Source organism: Pteropus medius, unplaced genomic scaffold, assembly GCF_902729225.1.
Source record: "Pteropus medius unplaced genomic scaffold, Ma_sr-lr_union100, whole genome shotgun sequence".
Classification (NCBI taxonomy): Eukaryota; Metazoa; Chordata; class Mammalia; order Chiroptera; family Pteropodidae; genus Pteropus; species Pteropus medius.
In genome coordinates, this window is record NW_024352785.1 from 6702839 (window position 1) to 6718507 (window position 15669).

Below are 15669 nucleotides of genomic sequence, written 5' to 3' on the forward strand. Positions count from 1 at the left end.
CTGTTAAATAATATGAACAGTGGAGACCACGTGCACATGCATGGCAGTAGGGAGAGAGAGCACGCAGGCAAGCAAGCAAGAGCGAGCTTGTAGTTAAAAATTATGTAAGAATAGACACTATTTAAAATCGTATCACTTAACATAGACTTGTTTAGATTAACTGTAAAAGGAGTATTGGGAATAGCAAAGTATCTAATTTAACAGGAATATACCATAAGGAAAGACATTGGTGAGAAAAATGAGAAGGAAGATGGTACTTTTTAATCTTCTGAAATATTTCCAAATTAAGCTCTGTCCAATTCTACATACTCTTCTGAGAAATTGGATAAGCTCATACCTAAAAGCAATTTGACCTTTAGAAAGGAAAAACCCTGATGTACTCATTTCCCTTCAAGTTTGATATAGGAATGAGGCACAGCCATTCATCCACCATACACACCAGATTTGGAATATGCAAAACAAAAGTGTTGCTAATGTTTCTAGCTCTCATGACTTGGGAATTTTTCCACAGGTGTACTCTTTTTCACTTAAAATTGAGTAAAGTAAAATCTATTTAGTTGGCTGTGTCCTCCGACTTTAAAAGTTCACCTAAAGTTGGTACTTTCTTAATTTTTAAATAACCTTTTTTAAAAGTCATTAGAATATTGGTAGTCTGTTGCTTCTTAGACTTTTGCTGTTTTCTAAAAAGGAACATTATAATTTGAATTGCTTTAATTACAGTAGGAAAGTTGTACAAGTAATAGAGTCGACATAATGCCTTTTTCATTTTCCTTTTTAGTAGTCTTAGTTCACATAGGATGGGAGAGATAAGTTAATGTTCAATAGTACTAAGTTGCAAAATATTTCTTTAAAGTGGCAAGTTTATCTTTGGAATAGAAAAATTAGGATCTGAAAGCATTCAAAGCTACCAGTCACTGACTCAGCATTAGCCTTTTTGCTGAATTTCTTATTTTAGTAAAAAGTTGAACAGATTTAAATTTGGTAGATTTTCAACTCTTCTATCTTATTTTTAGGTGAACACTGAGGCAATTTTAAGTGAATACAGAGGCACGAAGCTGGGAGAAACATAAGAGCAAGAAATGAGTCACAGGGATTGTTAAAAGAAAATGCAATAATATCTACACCGATTGAACCAAAGTATATTTTTAATAAAGACAAAAATAAGTACTACTTTGGTTAAGATTTAGAGTGGAATGAATGAGAAAGCTTGAAAAGCAATATCATACAACTGCTGCTGCCTAATTACAACTAAGCTAACATTCACCATGAGCTGCTAGGCACTTTATGTGCTTTTATTTTTCATCTTCCCTCATATCCTAATGGCTGTAGGTATTATTACCGTTATTAGTCCTATTTTATAAATGAAGAAATGGAGGCTCAAAGAGAAGTTAAGTGATTTGCCTAAGGTAGCATAGTTTTGAAAATGACATTTTGCTGCAGTAAGCATAGGAGAAAGAAACAGATTTCTCAACAGTTGTGGTATCAGCCTAGCTCAGGTTGTGTCATATGTTATAAGGATGAACTGATTTTCTTGATGCAGAAGATAAGTGAGGATCAGTATTTTATCATACAACCATGTATAACTGTTGGGGTTTTTGGTTCCCCTGGTTTTTAAGCCATAATTAATATGGCAGGCAACCTTTGGAGATTCCGAGTTCTTTCTTCAGTAAGCAGCTTTGTCATTTATGTAACATGTTAAATATTTAGAGAATAAATATACTCATTACATAGCCTGAAAAGTGAAGCTATTTATGAGTAAACCTTTGGGTGTGGTAACATACAGATGTCTCCATCTGGAATTGTGCCTACCTAAAACAAATTGCATAGGTACTAAACTATTTCCTGTAAAAAAAAAAAAATTTTTTTTAAGTTTCTTTTTTGATAGTTACATTTATTAGCAGAAATCATTAATCAGTAGCCAGGCAAAAGAATCAGAGCACTTTTGGAACATGCTACTAAAAGCTTCTCAGCTCATTGTCTTGCTTTTGTCATTCTGATAACCAGTAAGTGTCAAAGACTGATTTTGTTGAGGAAGAGCTTTGAATATTTTCATGTGAATATAATAAGTATGACCTACTCCTACCTTAATTACTTATAGTAATTTATTCTAGCAGCCACTTGAGTTTTGTATTCTACAGCTTCAAATTCATCATAATTCTCATTTATTTTTCCTTCAAGCTGTGGTTTAACCTCATTAGCAATCTCCTAGATTTCCAGAATGGCAGATTTGGCTTCATTTAAACCTCCAGGCATCATTTTGACTAATTTCTTCTTTGCTGGGCAGGATAATGGAACTGAAATTGTAAAGTTGTTTTAAACTGCAGAACATTCTTGTATTTATAGGGTTTTCGGAAAAGCAGAGTTGAAATTTTGTATCCTTGAAATTATCCATTATTCCTAACCACTACCACCTTTTATTTCTGATTTTTTTTAGTCTATTGGAAGTTAAGATTGAACTCTTTGGGGATGAGAAAAATATAAAATTAAATAGTTTTAATAGAATTTTGCATTTTGTTCTCTCACCACTGCTTTCTGAGAAGTATTACATGAGAATAATTAGAATAGAACATTGTTTTGCATTTCTCACCGAGGTAAAACCATCCCTATGTTCTATTTATTAGATTTCTGTATAAAGCGATGCTATCACTTTACATACTGTCTACATTTGTTCAGATTATAATCAGAAATGATTTACTGAGTGTTACTGATATGTGCAGGGCTTTGTGTTTGAAAACCTGATTTCTTAGAATGGGAATTTCTCTCAAAATATATGTAACTTATATGGGATTTTTCATTCTCTGAGATTAGCAGGACACTATATGGTAGTCTGGGGTTGGGCCTGCATACACACTTATGCTTTATGAACTAATGTGTGTAAAATATGCTGTGTATGTGAAAACCACCTTCCTCAATTTGAGGCTTTTACATAATGGAAGAGCATTCTACCCACACAGCAGCTGTGGAATCAAGTTGCATAATAAATTTGACACAACAATTATAGTATCACATAAAATAAATTTGCTCAAACAGTAGATTCTGTTTTTTAACAAATTGTAAACATGTTAGAAAGTTTCACCCCTCACATGCTTACACTTTCAATGAACAAATATTATGACAAGAAATGGTAAGATCTGAAATTGCTCTATTAATTTTAATTGTCATCTTTACATATTGGGATAGCATCTTTATATATTGGATTTTTTAGATTAAATGTATTAACAAATAATTTAACAGTCTCTGGTCTATAATAAGTGTTTACCAGTATATTCTTTTTTCCGATTCTCTGGATCCCCAAGAGAAGCCATTCTTGTGAGCTTCTAGAGTAGGTTTGAGCAGAAATCAGACAGGTTTATTACTCACTGTTTCCCCCATAACTGAGAATTAAACAGCTGTCATTGTCCTAAGGACACTTTGGTATGTGTTTGTTTCCAGTGCTCGTAGTTTTGTCTTGTCTTCCTATCTTACATTCTTTACTTAAGGTTTACATTGTTAATCATTCTCTGAACAAATTGAGAGAGATTTCATCATGGACAAGTCACTTAGCAACTCTACTAGAGAGTCTTCATTTACATTTGAGCTGCTCAGAGTGTGTACCATGAGTCACCAGTGTAGACATCCCCAGGGCGTGTATGTGCTATCAAGCTGTTTGTTTTACCTTTAGCTTCAGTAGTGATTTTACTGAGTTTATAGTGATTAAGAGTGTAGACTGCTTGAGTGACAGTCCTGGCTCAGTTGCTTTCTACCTTGAGTGAGTTTTTAAATCTTATTGGGCCTCATTTTTCTGATCTTTATAGAAAGGACGAATCTGCTTCATAGGGTCGTGAGGATTAAATTAATAGACTCAAGTGCTCAAAGTACTTCCTAGCATGGAATACTAAAAAAAAAAAAAGGAAAAAGGAAAAAAAAAGAAAGAAAACTGCTATTATTTTGTTCTTGAAATGTTTTATTTAATGTTGATTCTGAATTTCAGTCATTTTGCTGTGCCCTCCCATGGATAATGTACTGGCTTCAGTGAATAAAGTAGTTTTTAAAACAGTCTTAATTAAAATCAGTATACTCCTCTTAAAGTATACAAAGTATTCCACCCTTAGCCAGCCTTCGCTCTGCTCATTAAATCTACCTTGTGTCACTTCCTTCTGTCACCATCCTAGTTCAGATTTTCATTGCTTGTTAGATTACTACCACAGTCTCACTATTCTTCCTGTTCAAATATACTCTACATTCCGATGGCAGATTTTTTTTTTTTTTATGAAAATGAAGATTATGTCACTATCTGCTCAAAAACCTTTAGTGACTCTTTATTAATTAAGTTAAAAACACTCAGATGTTCGGTATTCAAGACCCTTATGCCTATGCACCAAACTGCACTCCTCATGAGACCCAATTGTGTTTTCCTTTGTCTTGCCCTCCACATTTCTCTCAACCAGGATACGTTTCTCTACCATCAACATCCATTGAAATCCTGTCCATTTGAAAGGCTCATCTCCAACATTATATTCTGTGAGAAGCCTATTCTGAGTCTCCTGGAACCTGGGCGTGATTGCTCCCCATTCCTCCCCAACTTTTCTATTCTTCCAGCTTTTAAAGCTATGTGACTAATTTCCATGCAGTACTTTATGGTTATGCTCTATAGACAGATTTTTTTTTATATGTTGCGTGTATAGCATGGTTACCTATTCGAAAAACAATTGCTCAAGTTTTTTCTCTTACTAATTTTTTATGCTTATTTACAGCCATTTTATTAATTTCTTCTGTTGCCTAAGCCTCTTATTATTTTCACTGGGATAAAAAAGAGAGAGAATACTAATAGTAGATTTATTTTAAATGTGACATCTTCAGAATTACCCACAAGGTTGTCTACTAAAATGGCATTTCAGAAAAATGGAGTATTTCTTCCTATATTCTCTTTCTCTGGTTAATTAGTCCATTTAGTATTTTGGGTCTTTCTCATTAAGAGATTATTTTCACATAGTAACTTAGATGATAAAAGTCTTTGTAAATATTGATCTTTCTGGTGTTGGCAATTTAAAAAAAGCATTTTTCCTACATCTCTTATCCCATATTATTTTAACAAAATATATTTCATGAATTACATCCTTTTGGTAGAGTTTAAATATTTTAACATCTTGATTCTTTTTATAGCCTTATAGACTGCTTTTTGTTGGACTCAGCTCCTCTCAATGTGACTATGTCCCCTACTGGAGATTTTCTGGCTACCTCCCATGTGGACCACCTTGGAATTTATCTGTGGTAAGTTCTTTCATACAATTCTGTTTAGGTAAGGAAGAGAAGGATATTGTCAGACAATTATAGGTGCTAACATTGCTATTTAGTGTTTTGTTTCTTTTTTTTAATTTGTAAAATAGAAATGTCACAGAGAGTTAGTTTACAAGTCTATGACTGATTTAACATCTGCTCGATAATTTAGATAGCTTTGTTCAAATGTGTATTCTAAACCACACGATTGATTACTTCTGTTGTCATATTTAGCTTTTATTTGCAGAAAGGATAAGTGAATTTAAAAATATTAGGAAAAGGGAGTCCCCAGCCAGGCCCTGGCCTTCCTGCCACTACTTGATACTGTTTTATGGCCTTGGCCAGGCTCTTCTCAACTTCAAACTATTTTTTCTATAAAATAAGGCACAAGTGTGGGCAAAGTGCTTACTAAGATTCATTCTAGTTGCATAACTTCATAACCATGTAAAGATACTTAAGATGATCTTCCAACTCCACGTGATGAACGTGTAAGAGTTCAAAATAAATGGTTCAGCATCTGGGTCTAGAGAAACTTTTGTCTATTTCCTAAGTTCAGATGTCTAATTCTTTTAACTGTTGTTATCGAGGGAGAGAAAAAAATATATTTTTTTAATTATAAAATTTTATAATTAGATTTTTAGGATTTGAAAGTAAATTCACTGTATAGTAGAAACAGACTCTGGCCACGTTAATAAGTAAAATGGAGTATCTCTTGGAATCTGTGAAGCTTGAACAGTCAAGAGAAGAATAGTAGCTATGGGACCTCAACAGCAGGAGTATATAGTACCACTATTAATATAACTCAGAACCTGTTATTCCCGATTTTTATTTTCTATTCCAAATTTATAACGTATGGGAAATAGAATCTGATTGGCCCACTTTGGGACAAGTAGCTACATCTTGGTTAGTTATCCAGATCATGGTACATAATCAGGTAGCAGAAACATAGCCACTTAGAGGACTATTCTAGAGAAGGGGAAATCCATGACTGTTAGCAATCCTTAGGATTTCATCAGCATATTCTCTCTCTGACTTAGCTCTATTAGTCCATCTTTCCTTTACTTACATTTTCTCAAATGAAGGTTGACATAAGTCAGAATAATATAAATATATGGAGGTTATGTTACCTTTTAAAAGTATCACCCAGTATTGATCTCTCAAATAAATACTTCATTAAAAGTAAAGATGCCATTAAGAATGTTTATGTACATCTATGACATGAATCAAGGCATTTTCAAATTAATACTGTCTATCTTTGAGATCTTTTCTTAACTTGTGAGTGATTGGAATCTATAGCCAAATTCAAGATTGTAGAGATTATTAGCAGTAATTGAAGTTTCTCTGAAAAAACTATTTTTATAAGTTTTAAACTTATTTAAAACATTTATGTTTTTATTTCTCAGGTCCAATATTTCTCTGTATTCAGTCGTTTCATTACGGCCACTTCCCACAGATTATGTTCCTTCAGTTGTGATGCTTCCTGGTACTTGTCAAACTCAAGGTAATCACACAACAGTAAAAGAATTTTTAAAGTGTAATATCATTAACTTAACATGGGGATATTACTTCTGAAGGCAAAGTTTAATGCACTCGATCCAAGTATTTTTTAACTGATGTGAAATATTTTGAATGACTTCATGAATTTTTGCAAAAATATGTTTGATATGGCATTGATAAGATATCTAATAGTAAACCAGTGGAGAACTGTTTTGAGTCTAGTAATGAGGAAACGAAATAGAGTTTAGAAGGCTAACAGAGTTTAGAGTGAACCTGTTAGGAAACACTAATGGATTTGGAATGAATTTTATTGCTTTTATATAATAAAAATCTTAATTTGTTTTACCTGAAACACTAATGGATTTGGAATGAATTAAATTGCTTTTATACAATAAAAATCTTAATTTGTTTTACCTGAAAATTTTTGTTTTAAGATGTAGAATTATCAGAAGAAACCATAGAACCAAGCGATGAAATGATAGAGTATGATTCCCCAGAACAGTTGAATGAGCAGTTGGTGACTCTGTCACTCCTTCCTGAATCACGGTGGAAGAACCTTCTTAATCTTGATATTATTAAGGTAATACTACAGTACACTTAATATTAGCCCCAAAAGACACGTTCCAGAAGCGTTTTCTTTAGTAGAGATAGCTTCCCCTACTTTGAGCACTTTAGGAGGAGCAATTAATATTAATACTTAAAGTAGTAAAGAGAATGCCATTTAGTTTAATCTTGTTTTATCCAGTGTGATTATCAGAAGATTTTCTTTGCGTATGTGTGTGTGTACACATATAGAGGGACAGAGACTTTGAGAGCACTCAGCAGACCTTTGTATATAGCAAAAGTACAGCCCGCAACTACAGAACTATTAGAAATTGGATGTTTTAAACCCAGCCATAAACTACTTTTTTAACTTCTAAAACAAACAAAAAATGCCACCATAATGTGTGATATTTCTGTTGCTAGTCATTTGGAGACTAGAAGACTTTGCCTGATTTTTCCTCATTAAGTTTCAGTTACCCTTTATCATTCCATACCCTTCTCTACCAACTACAGGATGTTTAGAGCTTGCTGTGTCAGGTCCAGACATGTAAGTTAATATGAACTAGGTTCTAGGTAATGTCCTAAGGAAACAGCAGTGGAAAAAAACCTGGCCCCTTAGTACTTGAGGAAATTACGATTTCACATGAAAAATGGACAATTATGGCATTAATTAGTGTTAAAGCATCGCCTCATGACCCCCCGCCCCATTTGTGAATAGTAAAAGCAGTTGAAAGGAATAGACTACAGTAGAAAATTTCAGAGGTTATGCTCTGATAATGACAAGTGTCTTTTTATGACACTTGATTTGGTTAGATATACACATTCACTAGAGATGTGTGGGCTAAGTCACATTGGGGGGGTAGCATAAAAAACATATAAGGAGTGAAATAGATAACTATGACAAAGTATGGTAAGTATTTTTATAACAGCACCAAAAAAGATATGAGTGTCTTGAGTAAGAAGAGACAGAAGTTTTGACGTGTTAATTTTCCTCACAGAAGTTTAAGTTGCTTCTTTTTACTTGCTCACTTTTTGTTCAGGAGCATAGTTGTGAAAACTCTCTATAATGTTATCTAACCTGTCAGCTATAAAGGATTATTTAATGGAATAACTATAAAAGCAGCACATTAAAAAGTATAAGTCGATGAGTGTGAAGGGAGCAATCAGAATAATGCCCAATTAACTGAGCTAAGTTTTTGGACTACTTCGCTTCTTGCTGAGGTATAGTTTATTCTGCATAAAAACTTACCTAGAAACTTGAGTGAATGATCTTTATGAGAGAAATATGCTTATCCCTTCCATATATTTATTTCTTACTGAATGAAAAAAGTTAGAATTTTTGTATTTCTCCAATGGGTAACTCTTTTACTTTTGATTTTTTTAGGAGATTGGATAACTTTCAGAGCAGTATGGACCTCCTCCAAAGCCTTTTATTTTTACTTACAACTTAGTGACTGTATCCCTTCTAACTACAGAGCAGTGAGTTAGAAGGGTAACTGTGACTCTTATTAGTCTCTACCATCCCAAAGAAGGGCTGTGCTTACACTGTAATTAGCAATACGTTATCCTGCTTTCATGTAGTAATTTTCTTTTATTGTGTGCCTCCCTGAGGCTGCAGATATCTCTGGCTTTTTCTCTAAAAGCAAATCTCCCTAGGGTTACAGAGCTGCTAAAGAATAGAAGAGGAATAATGTAAGGTAAAATTGTGAGACTCCTTTATTAGGCAGTTTACCGTAGAAAGGCTCTTCGTCAAATGCTCCTGAGATAGCGATATGTAGCAATGTAGTCACCAAAACTAACTTCCGTCAGTGGGAAATCTGATGGAAGTTTTCCTGATTGAATTTTATTAACATTTGAAATATTTTATAAATGAGCAATAGTGTTCTCTTGTTTTTAAAAAACACAAGTACTGAGAAAAAATAAATTAAAATTCCAGCAAAAAAGAAGAATTGGAAATACGCTTCACAAAAAAATTTTCACCTAATTACTTCTAATGGCAGAGTCTACCTCTGGCTCCAAATTTCTAAGTGTGTCTTAGGGCTTCTCCTGAACCCTGTCATTTTCCTTCTGCCTTATCAGCAAGGGTACAAGAGGTTTGCATTGGGAAGCCCAGTTTAAGGATATCTGTGATGTTGATTGGTGAGATTTTACTTTAGCATTCTAATCTGAAAATCTTTTCTGTTACTTTTTGGACTTTGTTTTAAAATTGATTTGGAATTAAATATCAGAAACCGTTGGCAAGATAATTACTTACTAGTCTTTTTCCCTGTCTCATTTTCTCTTCAGAAAAAGAATAAACCAAAGGAACCACCGAAAGTACCCAAATCAGCACCATTTTTTATACCAACAGTTCCTGGCCTTATACCCAGATATGCTGCACCTGAACAAAATAATGATTCCCAACAGGTAGAACCCAAATTAGAGCATTCTAAGTATAGGGGTGTGTGTTTTATGTTATACACTTGTAGTTCTTTACCAAGACCCAATTTTATACATGCAGAGTAAGTTAATGATAGCTTTTAATTATGAACTATACATTTTGGTGGTTAAACTTGTGTTCTTTGAATAATGTGTATTTGTTTTTGTTTAAGTCTAAAGTAGTAAATCTTGGAATTTTGGCTCAAAAATCAGATTTCTGCTTGAAACTTGAAGAAGGACTGGTAAATAATAAATGTAAGTGAAATTATAAATATTTTACCAATAACTTTACCTTTTTTTACTTTATGTAAAGAGAAATTGGATGAAATATTAGCAGATTTCTCTAGCTAAAAGAAGATAGTAAAAACTTAAAAGGATTGAAATTGTTTTACTCTGAAGTAATTTTAGCTTTTGTATTATTATATTAAATTAATGCCGTAAACTCAGATAATATTGATATTATAACAATCTTTTGAAAATCACACTTTCTGTCATGAAAATTAGACTCTTTTCTAGATTTTGCTTTGTTTTTATTTACAAAAACAGTTTGCAATATAGCAGAGACTTTTGTCGTAGGCGATTTCAGGTATTCCCAAATTATCCTATAAAAAGACAACTTAAAATTTTCTTTATTGAGTGTGTTAATAATAGATTTAAATTTTGTAGCTAATAGTAGCTAATAATGATAAATAGAGCTATAAGCAATTAACAAAATCACAATCACTCTCCTGTTTTTGACTTACTTTCTTGTTTTCTGATCCAAGGGCTTTTGTTTTTGTTCCAATATCACTCGGGTACGCATTGGCTAAGTTAAAGAATGGTACTAATGGGCCGTTGTAGATGACTGAAGAATAGCATAATCCTAAAAGGAGTAACTTGTACTATTATGAGGGGGACAAAGAAGAAAAGCATTATTAGTATACACTGAAGAACAGAAAATAAAATTTATTAGACTTTTGTTATTGGTGGTGGTCCTTTTCAAAAAGCTGAAAGCATACTCATTGCCATTATAATATCAGATGCCCCATATAAAAATAGTTGTAAGTGTATAGAGCATGTATTCGTGGGATGACTATGAAATAAGAGTGCTTTACTTCTAGAAAAGAAGTAATGTGGGGTGGGTAAGAATAAGATGAGGTCTTTCCCTTCGTATATTTTTGCATTGTTAGTGTTTCTTAATGATTATGTGGTACTTTGTAATTTTTTATAACATTAAAAAGAAAGAAAAACAAGTTCTCCACCTCATTCTATTCCCATTAGCAACTACTGTTAATAATTTAGTATGTACTTTTTATAGCCTTCTTATATTTAGATTTGTTCTGATTTATAAGCATATTAAAGTGGGTTGCTAGGCGCACACTAGATTTTCTTTAACAACCTTAATAGCAGGAAAAAAAAAAACTTAAATTACTGAAAATACAAAAAAGTTTAGTACTTTTAGTACTTTTAATTGTATTCGCTCTCATCATTTATGCTGATGTTTACTTAATTTGGAGTTTATTCTACTACTTAAGAGAAAAAAATTAAGCCACAGAATTTCCTATGCAATATAAATATATGTTGCTTGGGGTATAAAATGAAAACTAGGTTTCTAAGTGAAGTAATTATAAGTAATAACTGAATTCTTTTGAAAACTCAATGCAGATGAAGCTGCTCTTAATCTTCTGAAAGAATTGGGCCCATCAGGAATTGAAACAGAGCTGCGAAGCTTGTCTCCTGATTATGGCGGGTCTGTAGAAGTTATGCAGAGTTTCTTAAAAATGATCGGGATGATGTTGGACAGAAAGCGTGATTTCGAGTTAGCCCAGGCATACCTTGCATTATTTCTAAAGGTAAGTCTAATGGAGGACAGTATTCCCAGTTTGCCTTCCTCTAGAGTAGTGTTGCCTGATAGAACTTTCTGCAAAGATAGAAGTGTTTTATATCTGCACTGTCCAGCATGGCAGTCATTTGTCACATATGGCTACTGAGCCCTCAAAATGTGGCTGAAGTGAATGAGAAACTGAATTTTTTATTTTACTGAAATTTAATTAAATTTAAATAGCCTCCTATACCTTGTGACTACCTTGTTGGACAACTGGACCATCAGCTTTGTAGTCTTTTTTTTTTTTTGAATACTCAGTACAATTTTGACTCAGCTCCCTGACTTATCTATCATTTATTTGTTTAATATACTAACTTTTTAACTTTTTTAAAGTAGTTACATTTTGGCAGTTTTTTTACGATCATAGAAAGGCAGGTTTTATATTTATTTTTTGTTTTGTTTTACTGCTGAAATCACAATATTTACTTCTGTGTTTGTTGAAGGAGTTTCACGTGATAGGACCATAAAAGAGTTCCTTTTATGACTAATATGAAGATCTCATGTCTATTTCAGTAGTATAATGTATTGAAGGAGGTAGATGATGCTGATTTTCAATGACAGCAGATGTGATTCTTCACCTCTCCCATTACTATGTAAAATGAGTTCTTACTTCATCTAATTATTTAAAATTATTTAAAAAGTAGATGTTTAAATAGTAGCATGCGGGATGAAAAAATAGAAATGCCACACATTGTTTCTATATCCTTTCCCAAATTTACCAAGTTTAGTTCTGAATATAAGGTTACTTAAATCTTTAGAAAATAAAGCAAAGGGCCTATCTGGCATTTATTACCAGTGAATTACAGTGGGAGGAGAAACTTAAAGAAGCACAAAAATGTGGATTTAGTATTAGAACTAAACCTTTGTTTCTGGATCTGAATCAAGACTGTCCTTAAGTGGAGGAGAGTGACGACCACTTCATTTCTACTAAGACAGTGACAGTACCATCAAGGAAATCATAATAATTAAAAAAAAATAATAGAGGAAAAGGAAATGGAAGATGGTAACAAAGCAGAATTTAAGAAAAAAAATATTCAGAATAGTGTCTTCTGATGTTCCTTAGTAAAAAAAGTTGAATCCAAAATAAAAATTTAATTTTCTTAAATGTTCAACTATTATATTTTTCTTTTCAGTTACACCTAAAAGTGCTTTCTTCAGAGCCCATACTTCTAGAAGAAATGACAAAGTTGTCATCACAGGTGGAAGAAAACTGGATCCATTTACAATCACTCTTCAATCAAAGCATGTGTATTTTAAATTATATAAAAAGTGCTTTGCTATAAAAATAAATTTAAGTGATTAAATCAAAATCTTTATATTAAGTGGGTTCAGTTTAACTCATATTTTGTTTTCCAAGTTTGATTGTGAAAAAAAAATAAATGCTAGCACTACTGACTAGTCAGTCATTAATGATGCTAAATACTTACTTGAAATAAAATACCAGCCTTTTGTTTTAAAGACTTAATCTACTCAAGTGATCTGTTTTGAGTCTCTTCCCATCAGTTACTCATATATGACTTTTTTTGAATCGTTATTACCAATTCATGTTTTTCAAATATTTGTAACATATAAGAACTGCTGGATGTTTCCTGTAAAGTATTGCTTAATTATATTGAAGATAAAACTGATATATAATATAGTTATAAAAGTGCCTTCGTGATATGAAGTAAAAAAGCTTGTTTCCTTCTTTGGTGGCCTTTGATGAAAACATGAATCATTGACTCTTAGAGCTGGAAGGTGTGTTAAATATTAGTTCAGCCCTCTTATAATGCAAAAGAGGAAGCTGCTAAGGTCAGCTCGGGATCTCAGTGACAGATCAAGATTTTCTGACACTGCCTCTCTAAAATAATTTGTTCTTTTATCAGGAACGTGAGAGGCATTATTACAAGGTAAATTGCTGTAAGAGACAGTCGAACAGATATCTAGGATAGGTTAGGGAAATTCTTAATTCTATAACGATATTCTTCAAAGGTTTTTCTTCCTTACTAATAACCATTCTGGCAAGAAACTGCTAATTACTTTTTTCTCATAACCATTGAAAAACCAGATAGCTCTGGTTGTTCCTCTTTTCCATCAATAATTTCTTTGCATGGTTCAAATCTTCAGCAATACATGAATTAAAAATAAGCAATTCTTAAAAGCATAGTGTTCTAAAAGCAATTTTTACTTTACTCAAAAGTCATTCATAAAATTCATCTGGTTGTATTTTAATGCTAATATTAGGATAAGAAGGTTTTACGGAATAATTTCCAGAAAAACATTTCTCACAAGAAATTGTCAGGGATAACTTTGAATATCAAAGTGTTTTTGTTTAATGTATAAGGTAGAATTAGTAAGCTGCTAAAGAAATAAGCAGTCTGGTTTGTACTCTTGTTTTTCTTTTAGAAGTGTCTGTAAACTTAATAAAGCCACTGACTGAAATGTTAACAAGGACTTAAGTTCTAATTTCAAAAATCATATTTCCTCCTGCCCCAAAACTGTTCTAAAGATGTGGCAAAATTCCAGTATATAATCATGTACCATGTGAAGATTGTAACTAAAACAAAATAATAAGCTCTAAACTGAAATTGTATTGCTTTTATAAATCTTGAATTTTCTTCTCTTTTTCAAATGAGAACACAGAAGTTGAATATTGCTTTTATTGGAGATATTGTTTTATTTAGATAGTATTATAGCTTCATTTTGGCAGGTGGTCTTCTAGAACCTTTGTGTTTGCCATCAAGGAAGGGAGAGAGAAAGAAATACAAAAGATAATTTATATGTATAGTTTTTCTTAAAATATATCAGTCTGTGCATACTGCTTTGTCTTTAAAATTTAAATTACAGATGTAGTAAATGACAATATTTTACTTGTAAAAACATCAGAAACGTGTCTATTTTTTGACAGTGACCTTCAATCTCAACTCCCTCTAGAAGTATGACATTTAACTTTCCATCTATACCTTTTTCTGTGAATATATATATAGACATATATAGCTACAGGAAATAAAATGTATGGTTCTTTATATATGTGTATCATTCTGTAACTTTTTCTACTTGTTTTTTTATTTCAGTATAATCATATCTAATCTCTTTTGTATAGTGTTCCACAGTCAGTGTAGCTTATAATGGACATCTTAATTAAATTCCTTTTTCTTTTTTTCTAATTACAAACAATGCTGGAAGAATGTCATCCTGTATTACTATGTGCATATAAAGATTTCTCTGTAGTATATGCTTAGCTTTTGAATTGCTGGGCCCGAGTTAGGCAGTTTTAAAGAGATACTTAATTTAGTTTCTAAAATGGCTATTAACAGTTTATAGTTTCTCTTCAGCAATGAATGGGTACCTGTTCCCCATATCATTAAGGACATTTGATATTAGATTTTTAAATTTTTTATTACTCTAATGGGTTAAAACATTGTTTTAATTTTAAAATCTGATGCTAGTGAGGATGGGCATCTTCTAATGTTTATTTTAGGCTATTTTTATATTTTTATATTACCTTTTACACTGCTCATTTTTCTATTGATTGATTTTTTTTTTAATATGCATTTGTTAGGATTTTTTCATATAGTTTAGATATTAGTCTTTGATATCTGTTGCTAATGTTTTCTCCCAGGGTCACTTGTCTTTAACTTTATTATGGTGTCTTTTTTTAGATGTTTTATATGTATAGGCAAAATGACAATTTTTATGACTTATTTCAAAATATAAAGCATATTCTGTATTCTAAGACATTTATCATGTAACATCTCGATTTTTTGTGAAGAGTGTAAGATAGCTACTTTCATTCAGAAGTCCAACAACTGTTTACTGAAGTCCATTCTCTCACTGATTTGAAATGTTTTAAATCCTTTCACTGAAGTATTTGATATCCCTAATAAAAATGTATTGCTTTGATTATAGTTTTCTGGTGTGTTTTCACATTTGGTGAGGCTAAAAGGCTTCCTAATGATTTTCAAAATTTTCTTTTAAGTTTTGCTTTTGGTTGCACTAAATTTATAGTCTTGATTTGGAGAGAATTACAGTAGTAAGTATAGATTTTTATGAAGAGATTTTTCAGCATGCATTAGAACAGTATCTTAATTGGAGTAATTCAGTGAATTTTA

The 15669-nt window shown here is 32.2% G+C and overlaps 1 protein-coding gene and 1 pseudogene across 1 annotated transcript in view; one reads left to right on the forward strand and one right to left on the reverse strand.

The window, feature by feature from the left end:
* The window catches only part of WDR36 (WD repeat domain 36), a 37943-nt gene extending 22483 nt beyond the window's left edge, over positions 1-15460 (forward strand). Inside the window, exons 17-23 of the mRNA XM_039848422.1 lie at positions 5143-5250; positions 6660-6757; positions 7188-7333; positions 9583-9702; positions 9888-9969; positions 11359-11546; positions 12712-15460. Of these exons, the coding sequence (XP_039704356.1) occupies positions 5143-5250; positions 6660-6757; positions 7188-7333; positions 9583-9702; positions 9888-9969; positions 11359-11546; positions 12712-12861 (892 nt within the window). The 3' untranslated portion in view covers positions 12862-15460. The remainder of the gene's footprint in view (positions 1-5142; positions 5251-6659; positions 6758-7187; positions 7334-9582; positions 9703-9887; positions 9970-11358; positions 11547-12711) is intronic.
* LOC120590745 (cystatin-A-like) lies at positions 1967-2402 on the reverse strand (annotated as a pseudogene).
* Positions 15461-15669: the final 209 nt, after the last annotated feature.